Source organism: Oculina patagonica, chromosome 4 (genome assembly GCF_052425735.1).
Source record: "Oculina patagonica isolate OP01 chromosome 4, crgOcupat, whole genome shotgun sequence".
Lineage (NCBI taxonomy): Eukaryota > Metazoa > Cnidaria > Anthozoa > Scleractinia > Oculinidae > Oculina > Oculina patagonica.
This window is the reverse complement of record NC_135761.1, coordinates 19,117,178-19,144,165: the sequence shown is the minus strand read 5'-3', so window position 1 is coordinate 19,144,165 and position 26,988 is coordinate 19,117,178. Positions and strand designations below refer to the sequence as shown.

The 26,988-nt window shown below is 37.5% G+C and overlaps 2 protein-coding genes and 1 long non-coding RNA gene across 3 annotated transcripts in view; 1 reads left to right on the top strand and 2 right to left on the bottom strand.

Moving 5' to 3' along the window:
• The window catches only part of LOC144651780 (uncharacterized), a 116,430-nt gene that overhangs the window by 69,479 nt on the left and 19,963 nt on the right, over positions 1–26,988 (top strand). The gene's annotated exons all lie outside the window — the stretch shown is intronic.
• LOC144652026 (uncharacterized) overlaps positions 1–26,988 on the bottom strand; it is a 98,043-nt gene that overhangs the window by 59,386 nt on the left and 11,669 nt on the right. The gene's annotated exons all lie outside the window — the stretch shown is intronic.
• LOC144651867 (collagen triple helix repeat-containing protein 1-like) lies at positions 19,375–25,563 on the bottom strand. Its single transcript, XM_078511918.1, has 4 exons — positions 25,432–25,563; positions 23,472–23,578; positions 22,732–23,070; positions 19,375–19,917 (listed from the first exon to the last, which is right to left on the bottom strand). Exons 2-4 carry the CDS (start codon positions 23,559–23,561, stop codon positions 19,561–19,563), a joined length of 786 nt encoding a protein of 261 aa, XP_078368044.1. The 5' UTR covers positions 23,562–23,578; positions 25,432–25,563; the 3' UTR covers positions 19,375–19,560.

Here is a 26,988-nt window from a genome sequence, read left to right as displayed (position 1 = left end):
ATTTCCTCTTCGTTTGTAAGGTCTACAAAGGTGTATTTAGATCGAGGATGAAGCGAAAGGAACGAAAAACCACCTTTGAGAATTTCGGCCTGACATGCCATTTTGAATGTTCATCTCTGCACTCAAGCAAACATTTGGCCTCTATCCCGCCCCCCAGATATATGAACAGAACACAAGGGCGGGGAGGCAGGGGAAAACCGGACCTTTCTGTCAGCACGTTTACCGTTTAATGATGAATTAATTGCGGTTTTATATCGGAATGGAGTGAGTGAGTGAGCCCATGAGTGAAATAAATCGTCATTTTTAATACCTCATTACCATGAGGTAAAAAGAAGTATCTCTGCCGAGACATAATAGCGAGACCTTACATTAATAATTATTGCATTCTGATCTGATTGTTATTTTTTATGCATTAACTATTTGAAAGTGGTTCTCATCGATGAAAACAAAACGGTTTTTCTTTCACTGATTGAAGTATTTATAGACGTGAAAACATTCGCTTAATCAAATTACATTCTGCACGAAATATTTTGTATCCATTTGTCTCGAAACTTTGAGGAAATTGAAATCTTTGTGGAGAGTACTGCATAAAAGCAGTTCATAGAATTTAATAAAAAAATAAGAACCATATTGATAAAGGATATTTTAAAACTTTATTTTGGCTCATTTTGACGAAATTCAGGATTTTCAAAGACTGCCAGTAAACGGCTGTATTTTGTCTGTCTCTAACGATTTTGCTACGGTTTCGAACGAGCTAATTAATCAACATGGTATCATGGTAGCGGGCAGAAGTCGGTTCGTTCTGAATTGTTCAATACGGTATACAAGTTACAGGTAAACCATTGTGACATGCATATGATTGTGAACTTATTTTCTATGTTGATCAGTAAAAATCCTTAGTACGAAATGGGGTTTGTTATCAAGTTCGTTAGTACGTTAATACTGCAAGGTGTATAACCTCAGAGAATTATTATCAAGTGTGTTTTGTTTTATTAGCGGTTTATACTCTAAGGTCTTGGTATGGGAGATCAAAATTAAGGCAAATTTCTGTTATTATCTGATTGCTTGGCACAGATTAGTACGATACTGAATTGGTAGGAAATGTAAACAAACATTAAATTGAATGAGAGTAGAAAGGGAGGGACAGATGGGGGTGAAAGGCTAAGGAGATGGAAAGGGAGGGAGAATTCAAATCCATTCTTGGTTATATCACGCAACCTTTGACTTCTGTTGTTTTCTCACAAGAACAAAACTTAAGGTGGGGTTCTACCTGAATTTGAATGGAACATTAAGAGATTTAAAGAAGGGATTGAAGAAAAGAATGGAAACACCTCCAAACAGTTGACCCCCTCGCAAGAGCACTCCGGGCTGTCAGGAGACTGTTTGGTGTCCGTCCACCAATTTTTAACTTCAAATTCAAATTTTAAAATCACATTAAATCTCCAATATTTCTTATTTGTCTAAATTTTACTAATCCTTTGAGAAAAACTATCGCCTCCCAGACATCCCCCAAAATCGTCCAAAAATTAACAAAATACTGCAAAACAAATATATATGGGATAAGTAAAGCTTTTTTGGATTCCTTGAAACGCGGCTGAAATGGTTTTCAGTGTTTTCCAGCCCTTATACTTTGGGTCAGAACTACTATTCTTCACCAGTTGCTATTACAGTAATGGTATGAAACAAATACCTAATCATTGGTCAATAAGTTGTGATCATTTTCTTGACAATAGTAGTTACCTGATTAGGAGTTGTATACTATTCCATTAAAGTGTAAGGGCTGGAAAATACTGAAATGCGTCAGCCACCTAAAGCGTTGGAAAAATTGGTCTTCAGGTAAAACCCCCGCCTTTATTAAGTATTGAGAAAAGGCTGCACTTTGCTAAGTGTTACAAGTTTATATTTTCTAGACGTCTAGTTGAATCGTTTATTTGTATTGTGTGAAATATATTTTTATAAATTGAGACCATTATGTCATTAGGTAATAATGCAATCTTGAAAACATTCCAGATTTTCATTATTAAATTGAAACACGAAAATTCAAATTTGGGAAAACAAGCCTGTCAAAATGACGTTGCCATGGTGATTTCAAGTTACTGGCACAATAACTAATCCTACCAAATGATTTACGAGATAAATTTTAGATAAACGCGCAAAATTTGGCAGCGTTTGGTTGAATCTTGAAAAAGTTATAAGCGTCCAAAGTCAGCGCGGGCCTCAAAAGCCCCCCCCCCCCCCCCCCGGCCTGAATAGGTTTAAGTGACTGTTTTTCCAGTGATTTTTACTGTACTGTACCCTGCCTTTCAACTCAAAACAGATAGCTAATTATTAAGCGCCCGATTTTAGAGATTGTCTAATTGGCGTGCGTCGTGGGTCGTGAGTCGTGCGTCGTGGGTCGTGGGTCGTGGGTCGTGGGTCGTGCGTCGTGGGTCGTGCGTCGTGGGTCGTGCGCGTATAAGCCGAGTTACCAGCTATCTCTGGATTTTAAATTTACCGAAAAATGTGTGAGGCTAAACAAGGCCGAAAATTTGAACTCACTCATTCAAAGACATCGGATGGAGGTGTTATAATATACGTTGCAAGAGACCACCGCTAGAACTTCCCCTCTCCTCCCCCTTTGAACGCCGGCCACGCAGGCTACTAGTTCGCAGAAAAACTGAAAAATCTTAAACAAACAAGAGCACCCTTAAAACGATTGCATCGACAAGGACAAGTTCCTTCAGTTTGACTGATAAGCCGATCAGCTACTTCGATTTCTGCCATTCACCTGTCTAAAATCGGAATTTTAATCAGGGACCAGTGTGTGGATCAGTGGCAAACTAGTGTCGAAATATTTCCACTGGGTTTCCTGTTTCACGGAGGCAGCGTGGCCGAGTGGTTAGAGCGCCGGACTTGAAATCCGTAGGTCCCGGGTTCAAGTCCCGTTCTGACCACTATCTGGATTTGTTCTCGGTCGTCCCGAGTTCAAATCCTCGGTCATGCTTGTAAATAGCCAACTGGTCTGCCTCCTGCCAGTTGGGATTTTTAACCATGTTATGTTTATTTAATAGATTATATTTGTTCAGTATTTGTTTCATATACACGGCCCCACAAGCTTCTAGCTTTAAACACAAACCGTGTATAAATAAAGTTGCTTTACCTTTACCTTTTTCTTGGTTTCGCAGGATACAATGTATATGCAAAAATAATATACACGTTTTTATTTTAAAATAATGGTCTAAAATATAACTTTAGTCAGTTCAACAGAATGAAACGTTCATTTCGCTACAGTGCTTGACATTGCAAGTTTTGATTTCCCTATAATTTCTTTAAACGCAACCCTCGATAGTGCATCTGCAGCCTCAAGCTTCAAATGATAACGGAAGGTCAAATCTCGACGCACCTTCACCGCATTCAAACGTCTTTATAGGCAGCTTTTCTACCTATTGCGGGGAATTTCGTTCATATTGATGTGTTAGTATAAGCAAAAAATAGCTGCTGAGTGTAAATAAACATATTCCCTGTTGCATTGATTGAAAGGCATCTCAATAAGCACAATTTTTAATTGTACAATATACAACAGTGTACAACATAGCTCCGAAAACTACTGCCTCGCGAATCATATTTATAGGGGAAACAGGGAGAGCGATGCAAGACAGGATAAAAGAACACGACAGAGACATAACGCTTGCTCATACACAAACCTCCGCAGTTTCGGAGCATTCAAACGAAACGGGTCATATTCCTTTATGGAATCAAGTCAAGTTTATCGATCGTGACCCTCACCGATACACACGCAGGGTCAAAGAGGCTATCCAAATAAGACTTCATTCTAATAACATCAAAAGAGATAGCGGAATTGAAATTCCTGAAGCATGGATACCTACGATGAGAAAGCATAACAGCCGTTCAACTACAAAGCGGACCTCTGAGGAAACATCATCTGTTAGTCGGAATAATAATGAGGATCGAAATGCACCAATCACAGCGAACCAACGTGCATGCATAGCGACGCGTAAACAATCGACCTCATCGCTTGATGAAGCCTAGCAGTATTGCAGTCGGAACGTCGCAATCAACATCTCACTGAAGCGATTCTATCGTGAGACAAACGAATAAACGTTCATTACCTACGCATTTGTTTTCGGAATTTAGGATTGGACTTCTACTCAAGTGATCTGTCGAAAGAAAATTTAACAGGCTTTTAAATTTTTTGTCTAACTGAGAAGAACGGTGCTAGCGAATCGGCAGCGGACTCAGCGAACTGTTGACGTTCAGTGAACGAGCGCTAACAAGATCTTTAGAAAGAAAAATCATCTTGCTCGCTTCGAGCGATAGGCACACACTCAACGAGAGAATAAAAGGTAATCAAAATTGTTATTCTTTCAATTCTTTTTCATCTTCTTTTGAGTCATTACCGTTTTAACGTGTCGGGAATCTTTTCGGCTTCCCGGCAAAGTTTCTTCACGGTCAGGCATCGCTTTGGATAAATACTTGTTTAAGTTTGTTATGGTATAAAACAAATCGACCACATTTTTCCATGCATATGGGGTAAGACCATAGAATTGACGCCATAAAATGTCCAAAACTTTGCAGTGAATCCACTCACCTAACGGCTCGCGGTTCCACTTTAGTTTTGAACATTTTCTGACGTCATTTTCATCGAGCCCATATGTGGACTCTATTGGTATGTGCCGCGGGATAGGGTATGGTTTTGAAGTGTTTCGCGAAAGCGATGACATATTATCTTCGGAATATGAAAAGTGAATCCTTTCAATATTTTTCCAAGGATACGAGCTACAAGGTAAGCTGTATCTTATTACGAGACGGAGAGCGAAAGAGAAAATAAATTCGATTTTGCCGTCAAAGTTGTTTGTGTGCTTTTCAGTTTTCTTCATTCAAACAACAACAACTAACGTGCGAGTCTCGAAGGACGAAAATCATTTTTTCACGGCCCTAACGTGGAAGAATGGGCCAACCATGAATGACAACAGCTCGATGGTACTAAAAACTAGCTGCCTGACGAAAGTTTTCGCGTTTTAAGCATTGCACCAAAGCGTCTACGGCTCTGTTGTGATTTTGCCGTTCGGGAAAAATTTACTTCATCGGGCCGCTCGGGCGCTTCATTCAACTACCGTTTTCAAAAATAAATGTTTATTTACATCAATAACAAATAAAATCGGTCCACAAAAATACTTAAAACTAAGCATGGAACCGAATTCTTTGACTCTTTTAACCCTTGGAATCTGTTCGGCTGTTCGTTTTCGGTGGAGAGAAACGACAACCGGAAATACGTCTGCGTTCGCAGGCTACTCGGGAGTAAACATTTTAATTTTAATTCAGCAAAAACTAACCTCAGAATCAACAGCAGTATTTGCTGTTTTCGTCATTTTTTTTTCCTTCGCTCTGCCACCGTATAAACTTAGTCAATTTATCAGCCATTTGACACAAACTGTTCCAATCGTGTTAACTTGTATATGTGTAATTTATTGCTCGACCGCTAAGTTTAACTTATGTTCTCACACTGCACACAATAAACACAGTTTTTCCCCGCGGCCGGTTTTGATGCACAATTCCACCGGCAATGTTATAATACAATTGGTTCATGCTTTTAGCTGTGCTCCATCGAATTATGGAGCACTTGGGAAGTTTGGAGAGCACTCAAGAAGCTAGAGTTGCCCTCGGCTATCGCCTCGGGCAACTCTTACGCTTTTTTCGTGCTCTCCAAACTTCCCGCGTGCTCCATAACCCGATGGAGCACGCTAAAGCATGAACCAATTGTTAAGAATAACAATAAACACCATTTTTAAGTGATCTACATGTACCAAAAGGAGGGAAGAGAAATGAACCTTTTTTTTTATTGACAATTATCCTGCAAAATCGCGCGTAATATCGACTCAGATACTTAGCCGACGAGGCCGCAGGCCGAGTTAGCTAAAATCAGACGATATTCCGCAACATTGAGCAGGATAATTGTTTTATAACCATCTAACAAGGTTTATTTAGTCTAACTTCAAGAGGTGAATATAAGAATGCGACATTCTGATTGGTCAAGAAGCTCTGGTTTATGACGTTATATTCACCTCGCTTGGAGGTGAATAAAGCAATTGAGGGCTTGGTTACTAAGCCAGGCCAATTGCCATCCAGGCAAGTAAACATGGCGGCATTATATTGATGAATGAAATTTTCGTTCATTCGAAAGAAATCGCGTCGAGTCCGGAGAATTCAAAACAGTTGGAATTATGAAAATGGCTACCAAGGCTTTTCAACCGAAAATATTTTCAAGAGATGGTTCTCAAGGCATTAGAATTGGTGCTAAGGCCCGGGGGTACTCCATATAATGGCCTATATGGGGAGGCTCCGCCCGAAAGGGGTACCTTTAAGGTTACGAAATGCGTCATTTAGGTTTTTAAAAGGGCCTTAAATCAAAATATTTGGAAAAGACGCACTTTATGATTGTATTATTTTAATTTAATAAGCGCTACATGAAAACGACAAGAAAACGTCCTTTTCTAAGTCTATGCCATGTCTTTGAGGTATATAAAAGGGATGCCTTTTTTCAGTAAAAGGTATACAAAAGGGGTACAATTTCTGGCAAAATGGTAATTAAAAGGACAGGAGCTCATTCAGCCCTTCTTGAAAACTTTCGCCGCCCCGACTTTTGAAGAGTTAACTGCGTTTTGCGTTAACTGTTAAGACCGCCGAAAATCGCAGTTAGACTTCCAATGTTCGATAATGCCTTCAAATTTGGTTCATATGTTATCGGTTATTTTACGGCCAAATCGTTATATCTGGAGTTTCGCTATAACGATTCTTCGATATAACGATATTATTTTACTGCCCCCTTGGCATATCGTTATATCCGGGTCCACTGTATAGGAAATTAAGAGGCTCCGACTGAGAATATGAAGAATCGTTGGACAGGCTGGGGAAATCGAAAATCTTGAAACTTTGCCTGAATAACACTTTTGGGGAACTATGTTCGAAAATATTATTCTCATCTTCTAGGAATTTATGGTTTTCGAGAAATTAAGAAAAAACGAAAATAACGGTTTTAGCTCATTAAATATGCAAAAAAATATGCGTAAAAAAGGCAAAGTTCTCGATATTCCTATAAGAGCAATTTTCAATACTTTGAATCGAAATAAACTTAAAATAATAGCTTGACCTTTCTTCTACCAGGCAACATAAACTTTCAATTTTTTCCGGCTATTTTGAGGTTTCCTTCGCCTTTTAAAATATTGCTTTATCAAGCACTTTGGGAAAGGGCAAAAATTGGGAAACTTTGGAGGCCAAAAAAGCACCTTGATATGTCCGATATCGAGTCAAACTAAACACTGTGCAAAAGCGCAATGTCTCTTCTGTTATAATATTAAATAAAAAAATCTGGGTACTCAAGATTCACACAAATGAGAAACGAAAGTGTACGACCTCCTCGTGTCTAATTTGCATAAAGCTAATTTTTGAATTCGTTCTCCGCTAAGTGATCTGGTCCGCTAAATTTAAATTTGGGAGCTATGATTTGCACAAAGAAAGTAAGTTGAAACTTTATTTGATTTTGTTGACGTCTTATGCCTATCAATATAGACGCGAAGAAAGAAGAAAAAACAGTAAAATTATCGACTGAGCTCATTGCGTGACCTGCGTCACGGTATGAATTTTCTTGTCAAAAATTGAATTAAAAAGATCGGAGGAAAGATTTGTTTGTTAGGACCCTTACATTTCAAATTTAAGATTAAAGATTAAGATAATAATATCATTCACTTATCTAAAATTAGGAATGATTTGTATATTTTATTTACTCGCATAACTTACGTCAAAAATATAAATCGTGTAGTTATTATTAATTTGAAAGTTTACTTTTTACGAACATAAACGTAAATAATTATTAAAACTATGATGGACATATATCGCTGTTAGATCCGTTCAGTTGTCATTAATGGAAATAAAATACGAAAAGTTTCTCATCTTGTTTTAAAACAACTATATAAAAGGTTTCGATCGTGCAAAATCCATTCATTCATTCATTCAGATGTACATCACAAAATTAGATTAAAGAGACCGAACATGTACACAGCTACAGGACCCGGCGCCAGGACATTTAACACAAAGCACGAAATTATTCGGCTGAAATTTCAAAATAGAATGACCCTTTACAGTTGTGCCTCTCTTGTTGGTGGGGCTTGGTCCAAGCCCAGAAAATCCAGAATTTGTGCAGTTTGTCACAAAATTTTCAGCAGGCATGAGTTTAATTTTGCGTGTGATTTTTCCATCGCCTGTGCTCATTAAAATCAAACGTCCGGGCACGATTTCAAAACAAGTGAAATCTTGGGTTGTAGAATGCGTGTTAAGTTAAAGCATAGTTAGTAGAACAGTCAATAAAAACTAATACTCTGCCTTTGAAGGCGCATTTAATACTTGTGATAAAATTTTACTTATTTGCTTGTAACTTGAAACCCGAGACGTCGCGAAACCGCAAAACTTTGATTAGCCTGCGGTATTGTTGGGCTTTTTTAAAAGTGCCCAACAGCAAGCGCTTGTTCTGAAGGCTAGTAGGGTAAGGTCAACTGTCATTTTATAACTTAAAACCAATATTTAATTTACAATATTAAAGAAAGTGTTTTAACTTAAAAGTTTAGGAAATACTATAGTAATCATGTAGGCTATTATTCATTAAATTTTTACTTGGAAGTTGTAACTGTGGGATTAAACCTAAATTAAGTAACAAAAAGGTAATGCTTATGTGATATAGCTCAAACTATACCCGTCTCTTGTAAAACAGAGCAGGGTTGCTTGCTATTCCGCGATCCTCCCGAGTGAAAGAAGGCTTATGGCTCGCAATTTCCATTGGTATAGAACATCTTGCTTTCCAGTCCGCCAGCGAAAGAGCGTGTTCTTGTATTTATGACAAAGTGTCATATGTTCTTGGCATTCTTGCGCTACAAAAATCCCAAGGTATTGGATAGTTAAGCTTGCATTAATTCAGTTACCCAAACATAGATGTGGTTCAAAGAAAACAAAATTACCTACCTGTATGGGCAACTAACAATTTTCCTTCGCTATTGATGCTTTCAGTATCTGTCAGACAAGATGTAACAAAATTTGAAGTGTACTTTTGCATAGTAATTTACAAACTGGACAAATTCTGGATTTTCTGGGCTTGGACTCCTGAAGCCCCACCAACAAGAGAGGCACAACTGTAAAGGGTCATTCTATTTTTAAATTTCAGCCGAATAATTTTGTGCTTTGTGTTAAATGTCTAGGCGCCGAGTTCTGTCGCTGTGTACGTGTTCGGTCTCTTTAAATTAAATTATGAATTAATTTAATTTTGTGATGTGCATCTGAATAATAAATAAATGGTTTTTGCACGATCGAAACCTTTTATATAGTTGTTTTAAAACAAGATGAGAAACTTTTCGTATTTTATTTCCATTATAAATGACAACTGAACGGAAACTAACAGCGATATATGTTCATAATATTTATAATACATAGTATGTAATACATAATACATAGTATGTACGTTTATGTTTATAACTGAAGTCAACTTCCAAATTAATAATACTACGCAAGTTACGGCTTTGACGTGAGTTACCCGCCAGAGTAAATAAAAGGTACAAATTATTATCTCATTCTTTAATCTTAAATTTGAAATGCAACTGAGTCCTAACAAACAAAACAAATTCAATTGTTGACAAGAAAATTTATAACGTGACGCAGGTCACGCAATGAGTTTAGTCAATGATTTTACTGTTTTTTCTTCTTTCTTCGTGTTTATAAACTTTATATAACATGTTGATAGGCATAAGACGTCAACAAAATCAAATAAAGTTTAAGCTTGCTTTCTTTGTGCGAATCATAGCTCCCAAATTTAAATTTAGCGGACCAGATCACTTAGCAGAGGACGAATCCAATAACTATTCAAAGTGGCTATGAGCCACTAAACTCGGAAAAGTTATTATGAAACAAGAATCGAAAACAAGAAACTGACAAGGAAAATTTGCTAAAACAAATGTTAGTTTAGTTTCATTGTCATCTAGCTGCTCATCGAGAGCAGGCCGAAAGGGCAAGTGTTAGAGTTCCCATCGGTTGCAAATTGTTTTCTTTCTTTTTATTTTTCCTTTTTGTTTTTTGAAGGTTAGGCAAAATAATAATATCATTAGAAAAATTAAGTTTTGGTCTATTTCAAGAAAACTGACATTAATACAATATTTCGGCTGGTAGTTAAGCATGCATGTACCGTATTATTTCGGCTATAAGCCGAAACCCTAGACTTTTAGTTTTTGGAACCAGTTAGACTCTGACAAAAAATAAACCCAAATCACTCGGCTGTAAGCCGAGACCTGATTTTTCCTTCAAACTTAAAACAATCCACGTGCAGCGAATCAACATATTCGTTAAATCACAACTATGTAATTGAAAAACAACAAATCACTGATAAAGAATGAATTTATTAATAGAACCGTACACAAGCGTGACAAAACATTTACCTGAGTTCAGAATCCCATCTCAAACAATCACTTATTCTTCCGAAAAGCAGTTATCGATCATCATGCCAAAAGCTACTGGTTTTCAAACAACTAAACCTTCAAATTGAAAGTTGTCGCCGAGGTAGAGACAGTTCAGAACAACTCCAAAATCGCCAGAGAATACGGGATGTTTGATGATGATTTAGTGAATCTTCAGATGCTAGCAAAAAGATCAAGCAGATCAAGCGGGTGAACTTTAAATGTCATCAAAACGAAACATGTGCTGTTACCAGTATTTGTCGAGTATCCTCAATCCAACCAAACTCTTCTAAATTGGTTTCGTTTAGCAGAGAACGTGAGAGAAGTCGTGGTATTTTAAGTTCTCGCTTCTGAACAAAAATATTACATGTAGCCGATTTCTGTCAGATCGTGTTACAATGTTTACCAAGCGCGTGGGAACGAACGCTTCTGATTGGCCAGTTTCTGGTGTCGCGATAACAAGTCAAATAGATCGATTCCTTCTTGACCCTCCTTCTCTTGAAAAGTCATGTTAGCAGTGATTCTGCTAGACTACGAGCAGTCCCTATTTTTTCGCACAGTCCGTCGAGTTTTAAGCGAAATTTTTTTCCGAACTCTGCGAAAAAATAGGGACTGCTCGTAGTCTATGATTCTGCAAATTAACTTAACTTAAAGAAAGAAACAGAAGGAAAGGAACAGAAATAGGTCACAGGCAGAAATAATTATTGTAGAAGAGATTGCGACGAAAAAATTGGGTCTCGGCTTATTTCCGAGTGTTTCGGTTTTTTTGTCGGAGTCTAACTGTTTCTAAAAACCAAACGTTTAGAGTTTCGGCGTAAAGCTGAAGAAAACTGGCATTAATACAATATTTCGGTTGGTAATTAGGCATGTTAATATCATTCAACTTAACTAGAAATGTAGGTTATCAGAGGACAGGTCTAATTCTCTAGAGGCCATAAAACACTTGCACGTATTGCGTGCCTATGTTTACAGGAATCGGGTGAAGGATGGAAGGAGTGAATTCACTTCGCCCACTACAACTCTTTTCCGAGTTAAAAAATAGTTTTATGCAAATTAGACACGAGGAGGTCGTAAACTTTCGTTTTTTCATTTGTGTGAATCTTGAGTACCCAGATTTTTTATTTGATATTATAACAGAAGAGACATCGAGCTTTTGCACAGTGTTTAGTTTTTATACCTAATCGTACCTTTTTGGTACGCTTCGGCGGCATATCAGGCGAGTTTGGTCGAGCCATGGTTCGTATTTTGGCGAGACGCAGTCGAGCCAAAATACCCATGGCGAGACCAAACGAGCCTGATATGCCGCCGTAGCGTACCAAAAAGGTGCTATTAGGTATTTACCGTACCCAAATTCAGCCAAAAATCCGGTGATATTATTCGCTCTGTTGAAGCCATGCTTGCCAGACACGTATTGCAAAATGTGTTGACTTATTTGTATTGATACTTTTTTGGTCTTCAACACTTTTATCAAGTCCTCTTCTCACATTTTTTACTCGTTTGTTTGAAGTTTCATTCCCAAAATTTTCAAAATCCAAATTTAGCGAAAAATTTAGAAACTCCGACTCCATTGTTTCAGTGTGAATGTTTCAGTACTCGTCGGCAAACATCGCGCAATTGGTGAGCGCGCTCAAGTTTAGTTTTGGCGGGAAAGTTTTTCTCATTTTACGACCGGTACGCACCAGTTAATTAAAAATACTCGTTTCTGTTATCAGTTGGTAAAACCTCTTTTCAATTCATCGTACGGAAACACTACTTTAATTCAAAGTGACCGTGATATGATGCATATCAGGTCAGTGACTTGATATCGTAGGATATCAGGACAGTAGATCGCGCTTCTGATTGGCTACTTGCGAATTTGGGTACGGTAAGACTCGATATCGGACATATCAAGGTGCTTTTTCGGCCTCCAAAGTTTCTCAATTTTTGCCCTTTCCCAAAGTGCTTGATAAAGCAATATTTTAAAAGGCGAAAGAAACCTCAAAATAGCCGGAAAAAATTAAAGGTGTATGTTGCCTGAAAGAAGAAAGGTCAAGCTATTTTTCTAAGTTTATTACGATTCAGAGCATTGAAAATTGCTCTTATAGGAATATCGAGAACTTTGCCATTTTTACGCATATTTTTTGCATTTTTAATGAGCTAAAACCGTTATTTTCTTTTTTTCTTAATTTCTCGAAAACCATAAATTCCTAGAAGATGAGAATAATATTTTCGAACATAGTTCCCCAAAGGTACCGGTGTTATTCAGGAAAAGTTTCAATATTTTCGATTTCCCCAGCCTGTCCAACGGTTCTTCATGTTCTCAGTCGGAGCCTCTTAACGCTCCCCTAAACAAGAACATTGAGAAGCTTGAGAAGCTTAAAATCGGGCGCTTTGCCTTGAAAGGCAGGGTTCAGTACAGCAGAAACCACGAAGCAGTTACTTAAGTAGCACTCAGTCCGACTGTGTTTGTGTAAGTCACAGGGCTTGCATGAGCTGTATTAGTGTGCATAATATAATATCTAGAACGTTGTCGAGATTGCATTATTACTTAATGACATGATGGTTTCAATTTATAAATGTATCTCACACAATACAAATAAACGATTAAAGTAGACGACTAGACAATGTAAAGTTTTAAGACTTAGCAAAGTGCAGTGTATTGGTAATACTGTAAGGTGCGGTTTCACCTGAAGGTCGTGTGCTTTTCGGTATTTTCCAGGCATTGCACTTTGATGGGACAGTACTACAACTGTTTACCGGGGAACTACTATTGTCAAGAAAATGATCACAACTTGTTGATGAATGATTGGACATTTGTTTCATACCATTACTGTAATAGCAATTGATGAAGGCTTTTAGTCCTGAACCAAAGTATAAGGACTGGGAAATACTGAAACCCATTATCAGCCACCTTAAACGGAAATATCTTGTTGGTGTTTCAAGGAATCCAAGGAAACTTCACTCATCCCATGTATCTATGTATTGCGGTATTTTGTAATTTTTTGAGTGATTTTTGGGGATGTTTGGCAGGTGATAGTTTTTTTAAAAGAATTAGTAAAATTTAGACAACTAAGAAATATTGAAAATTTAATGTGAATTTAACATTGGAATTTGAAGTTAGAAATTGGCAGACGGACACCAAACAGTCCCGTGACATCCTGGAGTGTTTTTGCATGGGGGTCAACTGTGTGATGATGTTTCCATTTTTTTCTTCAATCCCCACTGATAAAGAACTGTTGTTGGTGTTATGTTGGTGTTATCACATGTCAAGCCTTTAACAAGGTATGAAAAGAACACAAGGATTTAAATTATTCTGGTGCTCAATTTTTGCGTAACTAAAATTAATGTTACTCAAATTCCTGATGGATTCTGTCTTAAACTGTTACGAGCTTAGTATTTCCAAATTATTGCATGTCAATGTAAGGCAAGACAAGACATGCCTTGGTTCTTATGTAATTCTCTTAAAAACACATAAGATATTGACTATAATTTTGTCTGTGCTATGGCAATTCACAGTGGGGTGGTCTTGATGTGTCTTTAACTTGTAGACTGGACTGGACTAGACTAGTAAAACGCGGACTAGTAAAACGCGGACTTGTAAAACGCCTCTAGACACTTCGAATTCCTTGGCCACAATCATCTTACGGCTCTCTTCAATACATAATGTCTCAAAAAAAACAGTAACCTCAGAAAGAAGTCAGAAGCAAATAAGGTCGAAAGACCGAATTTGAACATATAACGGCAAATGTTCTAATGTCACGAACGTAGGAGTCGTGTAGGCCCGTCACCTTTATTTACCACATACTGCCCCCAAATTAAAACAGTACCCTCAGAAAGAAGTCAGAAGCAATTAAGGTCGAAAGACCGAATTTAAACATTCAACGGCAAATATTCTAATGTCACGAACGTAGGAGTCGTGTAGGCCCGTCACCTTTATTTACGATTGACTGTTGATTTCTGGACGGGCCCCGTTCTACCTCGTGCGAGCAATACAAACGACTGCACTCAACAGACGTCAAGTAGTGGAAAGAAAGAAACATATGCACACAACTCATAGCATCAATCCCGTTGTTTTAGTAGGGGTTTGCAGAACGAACATGTGCTATACTGCAAAAACATCTCCACGCTTAAACAGACCATAGAGTGCTCAAAAAAGCTAGAAATATGCCGTCGAAGAAACACACAAGAGCTTCAAACACAAATTGTTTCGCTCGCTAAACCGTTTAGTTTTATCCGATTTACAAGCGCTTGTTTTACAAGTCCGCGTTCTACAAGTCCGTGCTTAACAAGCCCTCGTTTTACAAGTCCGCGTTTTACTAGTCCGCGTTTTACAAGTCCGCGTTTTACTAGTCCGCGTTTTACTAGTCCGCCTTTTACAAGTCCGCGTTTTACCTGAGTCCGCGTTTTACTAGTCCGCGTTTTACAAGTCCGCGTTATACTAGTCCGCGTTTTACAAGTCCGCGTTTTACTAGTCCGCGTTTTACTAGTCCAGTCCAGTCCTCGAAATACAGTATGCCAAAACTCCCCGCCCTCTAAAGATAAGTCCTTGACGGTTCTTGTCGTTTTTCGGTGCCTATTCATCTTCGGCATCTTTCTCATCCACCTCTCGTTCTGTCCTGTGTCTGTCATCACACGAAAGAAAAGCTGATTCTCAAAAAATCTGCCACAAAAGGAAATTGACAAAACCAATATGAAAACCATATATCGAAAGTTTCTTATTCTAAAATTTTATCATACGTCTTAATTCAGAGCTACAAAGAAGTTCCTCCTTTTGAGTTATTGATACTGTTCTTACAGTACCTCTTTCCACTAGCGAAATTTTACAAAATTCCTTCGCGGCGAAAAGGTAGCGCGAATCCAGAACAGACTCCAATCGAGAGTGGGTTAATTCTAGATTACTATTAATTAACTATTACAACATTCATTTTTAAAATAGTTTCCCAAGCCGACTAAGCTAACTAAACGTCGAGTGTATCTTTCAGTAAACAAAACATGCCGTTATGACGCCGGAAATCCAGCTCACGCATACTATACCCCGTGACTCACGCAAACCTCCGACTTACGTGCTACTACAGTCATTCCTTTCTAAACATTTTTTTTTTTGACCACCACCGTACCTTTCTACCCAAAAAACTCATGAAACCGCCCGGTTTTAACCTGTTTTAACCTTTCAAAAATTAGAGCGTTCGAAACTTAATAAGATCCGTAATCACAAACAACATACAGCCGTTTACCAGCACTCTTTAAAACTCCTGAAACCCTTCAAAATCAGGCAAAATAAATCTTTGAAATAACCTTTATCAATGTTTCTTATTTTTTATTCAGTTCTATAAAATGCCTTTCATACACTACTGTCAAACAAAAATTTCAATTTCCTCAAAGTTTCAAGACAAAAGAATAACAAATATTTCGTGCACGATGTAATTTGATTAAGCCAATATTATCACGTCTAAAAATACTTCAGGCAATTCAGTGAAAACCCGTTTTTTTTTTTCGTATCAACGAAAACCACTTTCGAATAATCAATAAATAAAAATAACAATAAGATCAAAAGGAAGAAAGGAACCTTTCTAATTATTTGAAGACTTTCAAAGCCGTGATATTATACATCCAATCCGCGATAAAATTTAATTACATCAAAATCCAAGTTCTCATTTTGAATTCCATTTTTTTCAGTTGATACCTTTATCCAACTTGTGAAAAATTCCATTCAAGTTCCTATTAATACTGTACATTCCCAATGTTTTGCTCAGGTCTTCAGAAGCGTCTTACTAACCAAATCTAAAATAATTCCAAAACATGCTGTACAAACATTCTACTCTTTGTGACAAACGATTTGACGACCAATTGTTCAGAAATGAAAATCGACACAGTTCTTGCTAAATAAAAAAAAAGTTTTACGGCGGAGTCAGGCTCAAAAAATATACCGCAAGATCACACCCCCATTCATAGTCAGAAACCAGCAAACCATCTAGTTTGCTAAAAAAACACTGCGTGACATCAATGACGTTACCTTTTTCATTTACAAAAATAACTTTAACTTGTCAAAGTAAGTGCAATTTCACAATGGTGAATATCAGTACAGTATGGGGCCCAGTATCTCGGCCGGGTCCAGTTCTCGGCCACTTTGTGTTTAACGCGTTTTTTCACACTCCAGTTGAATCAAAAGAAAAAGGTATTTCCTTCAAACGATAGACTGATTCATGTGCTTTAAGTATCTTGAGTTTGATCGTTCAATTCGATATAGAAAGCTCACACGTCGAGTTTACGCGGAGGTAGGTGAATTTGCATTCCCGAAAAAGTTGTTTGTTTACGGCTCCAAATTCATGGATGTAGTTAAATTCGTATTTTATCCAAAAGCCCCCACCATACGAGCTAATTTTTGGCATGTGAAACGTAGAATAATTCAGCTTTCTGCTTTAGTTAACTTTTCGTTGAACCGTTGTATTTTTTGGTCTTAATTTACTTCGAAATTTTTTCTTGCGACGTTTGCGTATTTGCCAGTTCTCGGCCACCCTGCTCGCTATCACAGCTTAGCGCTTGGTTTTTAATATAATTTCATCTGCTGCTGCCAGAATGAAAGAAATAAATGTTTTAAAAATAAAGTTCAATCTTATCTCTAAGTTTTGAGCTGACTCTTGTCTTGTCTATTATTTCTACAACACCTAAATCTTTCAAGACCTTTTCACTGCAAAATAAACCATCTGAATGCACGGGTCACACAATGCGGTTTTGCCAGAACCTGCACATAGGCAACTAGGCGCGTTAAAATCCTTCTTTTCTAAAGTAAAACAAAGCATCATAAAAATAATTTGGGATCGATATAGTATAAATAGGTTTACAGAGTGATTTTATGACTGTGAAAATTAATTGAGCATTTTTTTACAGATAATTACGCACAAGCTTTTTAGTGGCCGAGAACTGGGCCCACAAATGGAGCTTTTATTTTTATTATTGCTCGGGAAAATTAATTTTTGACTGGTCGATAGCTTTACACCAAAAAGCTGAATAATGTAGCTAGCTCTGGGAGAAATTTCAAGTTCCTGCGGTTCTTCTGAGGTGAGAAATACAAGTTTACGTCAAAAGTGGCCGAGAACTGGGCCAAGGTGGCCGAGAACTGGGCCCACAAATGGAGCTTTTATTTTTATTATTGCTCGGGAAAATTAATTTTTGACCGGTCGATAGCTTTACACCAAAAAGCTGAATAATGTAGCTAGCTCTGGGAGAAATTTCAAGTTCCTGCGGTTCTTCTGAGGTAAGAAATACAAGTTTACGTCAAAAGTGGCCGAGAACTGGGCCAAGGTGGCCGAGAACTGGGCCCACAAATGGAGCTTTTATTTTTATTATTGCTCGGGAAAATTAATTTTTGACCGGTCGATAGCTTTACACCAAAAAGCTGAATAATGTAGCTAGCTCTGGGAGAAATTTCAAGTTCCTGCGGTTCTTCTGAGGTAAGAAATACAAGTTTACGTCAAAAGTGGCCGAGAACTGGGCCAAGGTGGCCGAGAACTGGGCCCACAAATGGAGCTTTTATTTTTATTATTGCTCGGGAAAATTAATTTTTGACCGGTCGATAGCTTTACACCAAAAAGCTGAATAATGTAGCTAGCTCTGGGAGAAATTTCAAGTTCCTGCGGTTCTTCTGAGGTAAGAAATACAAGTTTACGTCAAAAGTGGCCGAGAACTGGGCCAAGGTGGCCGAGAACTGGGCCCACAAATGGAGCTTTTATTTTTATTATTGCTCGGGAAAATTAATTTTTGACCGGTCGATAGCTTTACACCAAAAAGCTGAATAATGTAGCTAGCTCTGGGAGAAATTTCAAGTTCCTGCGGTTCTTCTGAGGTAAGAAATACAAGTTTACGTCAAAAGTGGCCGAGAACTGGGCCCCATACTGTACTTTGCACCGTAAGCTTTTTTCTCTGTCCTTCCACCGAAGCAAAAAAACACAATCTGATTACACATTAACCCAAAAGTCGACCAAGTGTGCCTGCAACGATTTCCTGTCAAAACTAAAATGAAAACCATTGCGGTATGCGTCACCCGTAGCGGTTTTGTAGCAACCCCGAGCTATCCCCGTCTTTTTGGCCGCGCCAGGAGACTACGCTCTAGGACGACCAAAGGGTAAACCTTAAATCGGCCACGCCCGATTAATTAAGGTCTTTGAAATTAGCGCGAATTGGAGGGAAAGTTTCTTTTAAATAAAGAAAATTAACGCGAGGGACGGGGCAAATATTCAAAATGAAGAAAGTTAACGCGATTTGTGATGTTTCTGAAGATATTTTGGCTGCTGTGCCGCTCTTCTGAAAGCAAGAAAAACTGGAAAATATTACAGATGACATATCTTAAAGGCTTTCATATTGCAGTGTACTAAAAAATAGTGTACAACTAAACTTTTAAACCAAAAGCATTACCTTTATTACATTTGTAGCCTGCAAACTGAGGGGTCACGGAGAAATTGCGAGAAAAATCGAACATGATTATTGTAATTGGCAAGAGAAAAACTAACACAAATAAATGAGAAATTGAGACTTTTGAACAACAAAGTTCGGTTTATTTTCAATACCTTTTCTGTTGATGTAGTTCGTTTTGAACGTTGAGAATTATCGGCTCATTTTCTATTTTTCCCTAAGCTTGTTGCCCGAATTCGAAGGATTTTGCCCGAAAAATTTCGGTGCTCAGGCCTCGTACACCTATGTTATTCTATAGTACTTAGGCTTTCCTTTACTGATGATATAAAGGATGATAGTTGGCGATTGACGGGCGGGATGCTGGGGGTGGGTCTTTGCTTGCTTTTTGGTAACGCTGCTCTATGATAAAATTGCGATTTTTGATTTTGATACATCACGTGATTTTTAGTCCATTTATATTTCATACAAGAAAGTTTTTTGTTAATGTTCCTGGACTTTATTTTTCCTTAACTCGTACAAATCGAACTTTCAATTCTGATAATATAACAATTTATCGTTTCTTAATAAGCAATGCAGATTTTACATTTACCTCTAGAGATCGTTCCAGCTAAATAGCCGTTTTTACTGTTAAGGTTTGCAATTGAAATTATTTTAGCTAAAAGTCCAGTGAATCAGGTCTGACGGTTTACTGCTGAGCTTTTGACACCTCTTCAATGAAGATCCGGGACATTGTAGCCCAGCCTGTGTCCGCGTCAGCATTCTTGTGGCCTTTATTGCAGTTTCCAACCCAAAATCCCACTTGTACTTTTCCCTTGTGAATGTTATTACAGTGACCTTCAATATGGCGGTGACGGTGTAGGTTGTGGTTCTTGCCGTGCCACATGAAGAACGCACCGTCGATGGACCCAGGAGAGCTGCACTCGGCGCCATTGAAGGTGAAATACCAACGGCTACAGCAGTCGTCACAGTTGTAAATCCTGAGGTTACCAGCAAAGTAGACATGGAGTGCAGTGTTCGTGAAATTCTTCACAAATTCACAGTTCTATTAAGATGATTGTCATTAATTTTGATTAAAACCACTACCAAAAATATAATTGCAGTCAGGAGTGGTGGAGGGTACTCGGGAATTCGATAAAAGGATATTGTTAAGAGCGAATGCCTGTAAAATGGGATCTTCAGATCGGAGTACGAGTACGAGATCGACTACGAGTACGACTTTTCAATTTCAAGCACTTAATTAAAAAAAAAAGTTCCCAAAGCCCACACTCCTCCCTGTTGCTGACCAGGTGTTTTCAAGTAACTAAACGTGATGTAGTTTGTTTTTTTAAAAGGCCGCTTCAATTTGGAGAAAATCGAGAAAAAATCTATTATCCCTGTAGGCGACTTCAAAACAGGCAAAATTTTCCATAAGGAATCAGCTATTCTAAAAACTTCGCTTGTATGCAAAAGGCAAGAAAGGTGGGACAAATCTTCTGCCATGTATCAATCAATGAATACTTTTACTCCTATAGTATAAAATAAAGGATTATCCGACAAAATTCATTATATTTTCATGACTGAAATTCAGAAAACGAAAAGCATTCAAGTTGTTTGAAGTAAACGCTATATTTCGGTCTATTAATGAACCATTGTCAGCTTCGTAGCCTGGTCACATAAGATCTCATGGGTCAGATCACTTGTTTACCGCACCTATCGAATTTGTTCTTCCAATGAAATTAAATCTCATAGTCGTGCTAAAGTTAGATTATTTATGCCATGGAATTGTTTTCCTAAATGCTTAGCTATCAAACAGTTGGATCGATTTATTAAGAGTTCCGAGAAACGTGATCAGCTTCACTCTCACGAAAATGGATAAATCTGCCCTCCATTGGAAAGAAAGGTGAACAATTAAGCAAGTCCTGCATTCACAAACTGCGGAGATGTAGTAACACCAACGACGTTGCTTTCCGTGTTTATTATAATTATAAGACCACTGTACTATACTTTTTTTTTACAAGAACCAAAGAGGGAACACCTCTACGTTACAAATTCGATGTTCTTTCTTTAACCATTTAAGGAGGCTCGATGTCGTTTTTTTAGCCCTAGGGTGGTCGTTTTGAAATTGAATATTATGTAGTAATTAAGCCAATGTTCGATTTTTTGCCAAAATACACCATAATGATCAAATATGACCACAGTTTTACTTTTTACTGGTCATTAAGTCACAAAGGTTACCATAGCAAGAGTAACTTCAGGTAGTTTCCTACAATTGGCTGTCGATATATTTTAAATCAAAGAGCTCTTCGAGCCACGACTGAATTTTTTTTGCCAAGTTCAAAAGTTTAGTTTTCATTCCTTTAAAATTTATGAGCAGCAGGTGATTCAAACATTTCTTTGATGCACATGATAACAGATAAACGGCGCAATGTCAATAACATTGATATAAGATATTTTCGTCTCACCTGACTAAGTGCGCACAAGTAGCGCAGTCGGGTAGGCATCTGACTGCGGATCGAGAGGTCGCGAGTTCGAATCCTAGAGGGGAGAGTTTTTTTCTTTTTTCCTTTTTTTTTTTCTTTTTTTAACCCATAGCACTAAAATGGTTTGTTCATTATATCGCTCCGTAGGTATGCATTGCAGAATAATTTACATGTAGGCTGTAATAACGCTGTAAAAAATATATATTAGACTGATTCAGGTACAAATGTAATATTGTGCTGTTTCATCTGAAAAGCTTTTCCTTTTCTTGGGAACAAGCAGCCACGCACTCGATTTTAGCCAACGCTCTGGTTTCTAGATAGATCCATCGCTTATGAAGCTTATGTGAAACCCGATTTAGTTTTCGAATGCTCCTACATTCGACTACATGTACTACGCTAGCTCGAAAGATAGACACGAAAGTCATCGATCGATTAATGCAGATTGCTGGCTCTCAATGTTCACTTTTTTGGCGGTCGATTGCTTAATTCTTCACGTAATTGTCAGCCATATTTTGTTTCTTTGCTTCTGGTTTTTCTTGTAAACCCCTTTAAATTTAAAAGACCGCCTTTATACGGCCGCTTTTATACGGCCGCCTTGCTACACTCTTTCTACAAGTATATCTGCTGGTCAGCGGAGTTGCAATGAAAAGTTTACAGATGATGGACCAACCGAAAACCGACCAACCAAGGCTACCCACAATACTCCTGAATAAATTCAGTCGTAAAAAGCAAAGCAAAAAGTCTCTCGCTTTTAGTTAATGGTCTATGATGGTGTATTTATATTTCATTTGAATGATTGCGTTCAAATACTACGAAACAATTTAAAAGCCCCTATTTCACATTAACATGGGATTTTTCTGAAATCTTCATTCTTGATTTACTTGAAAACGCTCTTACACTGAAATTTTTGTCAACAGTTAGTCAATCTACTCAACTTTAACATATCAAAAAAATAATACTTATTGTCAATCTAGATTTCGAGAAAATTAGGCTCACTTGAAAACAAAATAAGACGACAATGGTTGCTATGGTAGCCTTTGTGACTAAGTGACCAGTAAAAAAAAAAAAATTGGTCATACTAGATCATTATGGCGTATCTTGGCAAAAATCGAAGACTGGCTTCCATGATAATTTTCATTTTTAAAACAACCACCCTAGCGCTAAAATACTACATCGAGCCTCCTTAAAGCAACCAAACATTTAAACAATCCATTAGCTTCGTGCGCCTTTAAGCCAGTATTACAGCAATAACTACGAAAATTTCTGACGGCTTCACGAAAACGTTTCCAAAATGACCACGCACTGAAATTGAAAGGACATCGCAGTCTGAGAAATGTGTTATGTGGTTGTGCGATCTTGTTACTATGTTATTCAGATTCTTAAAATAAACTTCTTACTTTGATAAGGCCTTGGTCTTTTCCATCTACAGTTGTCCATGTGCATTCTTTCCAGTTCATGTGCGAGGAAAGCTGAGGTGTTCCTGGAGGTCCACTGTCACCTTTCTCCCCTCTCTCTCCTTTTTGGCCGGCAGGGCCCTGGACACCAGGATCTCCCTTTGCTCCTTTCTTTCCTTCTGCACCAGGTGGTCCCTGGGGTCCAGTCTTTCCCGGACTTCCCTGGTCTCCTTTGGCTCCGTCACAGCCATCACGGCCAGGTGCCCCAGGGGATCCCGGCATGCCATGCATACCGGGAATACCATTTATTCCCGGTTGTCCACCGCAACACAATTGTTGAGTCTGCAACATATCATACAGAGCACGTTATTCGTCTCTATCTTTGGCTAATTATCAATTCACCATTTTGTATCCTCCATACCAATTACACTATCTTCAGCAGACGATGATCTAAAGTTGAAAGCTTTAGTTAAAAAAATAACCGCAACAACAACAAAAAATAAATAAAATAAAAAATAAACAAGAAAAGCGAAAAAGATCGTTGGGCGGGGCTAGAGTTGGAGATGACGATGGTTGAAAGTATAATGGAGGTTAAGAGTAGAGAGGCTTCGTTTCAAAACGTTGCATTTTCTTTATAGCTGAATTCGGTTGAATAGAGCTAGGGCGTACAAAGATATTAAAAATATATATCTCTTCCACAAAGACGGCCGCTTGGACTGTAGTCTAAAAGTATATGAACTCACTTTGTTGCTGCAGTGGTTGTTCGCTGCAGAGCACAAGGCAATCAGGGATAAAATCAGCGAACATAACATCGCGATCAGCAAGTTTTGCATATTTGATTCGTTCGGACCTGTGGGAAATGAGAATAACAATAATGCTCGCAAATAGTAACGTTAACACTTCTGAGTATCTATGCAAAACTCATTGCTGTTTTCAGCACTTGGATTATAAAAGCCGCCTGTCGTCTGTGATTTAAACATGGTTTCGATTTAGATATCTGTAGATGTTTGGGTGCCATTGTGACGAAATATTACTTCATCATTGATGTCACGTGCAGGATTTAATTGGCTGAAAAGCATTTTATTAATTTTCCAATCACAGATGAATGTATGACCAAAAGCTCTTACTAGCAACATGTCAGATAAAAGTTTTGTTTTGATAAAACTTTCGTTGTCATTAGCAACAAACTTGACGTCATTACGACCTATTTATGGTAACCCTATTTATGATCAGACCGGGGTTTTTTTGGCCTTCTCTGACCGGAGGGGCTTCAGAAGCCTCCCGCTATGTAACTGCCAGAATATGTAAGCAATCACAACGAAACTTATAGGATGTATGGTATGTTCAAACATGTTTCTTTTGGTATAGGTCACGTGCGATGATGACGTCACATGACGTGACAATCACATCATGATATCAAAACAGCCGCCATCTTGGATCCGCCATCTTGAATTTCAAAATGTTTCCAAAATACCAGAAACCACCCAAATTACTGCAAAGTACACAAAATCAATCAAACTGTACTAAAAACCGTAAAAAGGTAAAAATTAGTTACGTTTTAGTAAATTTTCCTTAATAGAAACACGAAAATTACAAATTTGGGAAAACATGCCTGTCAAAATGCCGTGCCATGGTGATGTCAAGTTCCTGACACAACAACCTTTGCAACCAAATTGTATCCAAATACATTTAAGATAAACTCGTAAAGTTTGGCAGTGTTTAGTTGAAACTCGAAAAAGTTAGTCTGAATAGGGTTAATTTCTTTTAAATCGATTTATTCATAATTATCGTAAAAAAAAGTTTTCGGATGTAAGACTTACGTTATCTATCAAAGAATGCTTCAAGATGGAAAAATTTAAGTTAATAATAAAATTATAAAGGAAAAGGGTTTGATGTCAAATTTTGTCCGCCATATTGGATTTTGGAACCAGTTTATAGTTAATAATCATAATAAAAATTTGGTTTGTATATGATCTTAAAATCGGTTTAAAAAGGTGGTAAAAAACGTATAAAACTGAATTTTCGGTAACTCTCTGTAACCTTCATCAGAGTTAAAATTGGTTCAGTTTTTGCATAATAAGTTTTTTATATACCGCCGGTCTCTAGGGATGTTCCCAATGTTAAATAAATTTGTGGGAAATGCACATGCTCCTCCCGGTCTGAATAGGGTTAGCTTCTCATTATTTCTAAAATCCTCGAGAACATAAAGCCATTTGGAAAAAACACTTTTTCAACTATCAGAAGGAGTACTTAACGAGGAATCGTAGGCGCGTACGTGTGGGAATATTATGGAATTATAATTCATTTTGCAATATATTTTAATTATTACAGAAAAGGAAGGACAGCCAAACGAACGCTAACTCGCATTATTCCAATTATTCTTATTCCGGATTGATCCCAAACGAACGCGCCCTGTCAAAAGACTTGAAAAAGCGTTGTATTCTTGTTCGGTATCGTTTGTGATCTTTTAAAAGCATATTTGAGTAAACTAACGCAATTAAATCTTTTCGAATTTGCTAGCTAAATATTTAAGTGACAGAGATTTTTAAGAAACAAATGTTATTTCCCGAATTACCCAAATTTATCTCCTTTAGAAAAAAAGATCTTTAAAATCGAAAAGTTTTAAAGAATTTCTCAGTCCCGAATGCTCAAGGATGGGCGCTTTTAACACATCATTTAAAGACGTTAAACAAAATCACTAACCTTTCTCCCAACACGACAACTGGGTGGCGTCTTTTTGAAAAGAAAGATTTACACTGGAACACTGAGAAAACAATCGACATCAATATCAAATTCAGATAAGAATTAAAAAAAGTGGTGGAGTGAAGCGTTAACCTCTCCAATGCTTACCTGTCGCTGTTCAAATTAGAACTGATTGGAGTGAAAATATTGGTTATTATTATCCAACTTTGTTATTGCTTGTTTACTGAGCATCTCGTAACAATAGAGTGGTCTATTTGTCCAACTGAACAATTTATTCTTGTTTTGCGTGTTTCTGATCACGATTTTAAAGAGATGACTCAGTCAATAAAGTCTTGTTTCTAATTGAAAATTACACATTGTCGCGATTTGAGCAAAGAAACTGTCAGAAAATATTTTGAACTAACATGGTAACTTTAAAAATGGCACTTTATGAGGAATTAAGAAATATTATTAAGAACTCTTATCATTAATTTATTATCTTTAGCGAAATAGGAATGAAGCTAAGCCAATTCCTACAATTCGGTCTTCAAGTCCCAAGGTAACAGAAGAAGCCAACATCAACACCAAAACCAAAGAGAAGTTTAAATAATTGGTTATTTTTTATTCCAATTTTTTTTCTTGCCTGAATGGGTTTCTCATAACATTAAAGTGGCCTATTTATTCAAATGGATATTTTTTGCTTGTTTTGCATGTTTCTGATCACACTTTTTTTAGAGTTGAATAGTAAATAGAGTCTTGTTCCTAATTGCAAGTTAAACATTGTAGCGACTTGAGCAAAGAAACTGTCAGAATTTTTTTGTTCAGCCATGAGAACAGCGAGGCTGTGTTTATGAATCTGGATAACTTGAAAATGGCATTTTGTCAGCTTGTCCCAGTACCCATTTAGAGTGCTGGCGGGGTAAGATGCACAGTGAGAGTAAAAATTATTTCTTGCCCAAGATAAAAAGATCTCTGTATCATTTCTCAGTTTTTCTCGAAAAAAATCATACGTTGATCCAATGAGATGAAACCGTTTATTCTTTCTGTGCGTGTTTCTGATCAGGCTTTTTAAGAGTTGAATAGTCACTTAAGTCTTTTTTCTAATTGCAAATTACACATTGTCGCGACTTGAGCAAAGAAACTGTCAGAAATTCTTTTCGGCAACCATGAGAACAGGGAGCCTGTGTTTATTAACCAGCTGGATAACTTGATAATGGCACTTGAGAAATTAAGAAAGTTTATTAAGTACTCTTATCATTATCTTTAGCGAAATAGGAATGAATCTAAGCCAATTCCTAACAATTCGGTCTTTAAGACCCAACGAAGAAGACAGTCGACGCCAACATCAACATCAAAACCCCCCAAAAAGTCCAAATAAAAACTTATCGGAGTGAAATCATTTTTTTTTAATTTTTATCCCGTTTTTATTACTTGAATGAACATCTTGTAACAATATCAATACTAGCCTAGCTGTTAAACTGGACAATTCATTTTGCTGTGCATGTTTCTGATCACACATTTTAAAAGTTGAATAGTCCACAGAGTCTTGTTCCTAACTGCAAGGTACACATTGTAGCG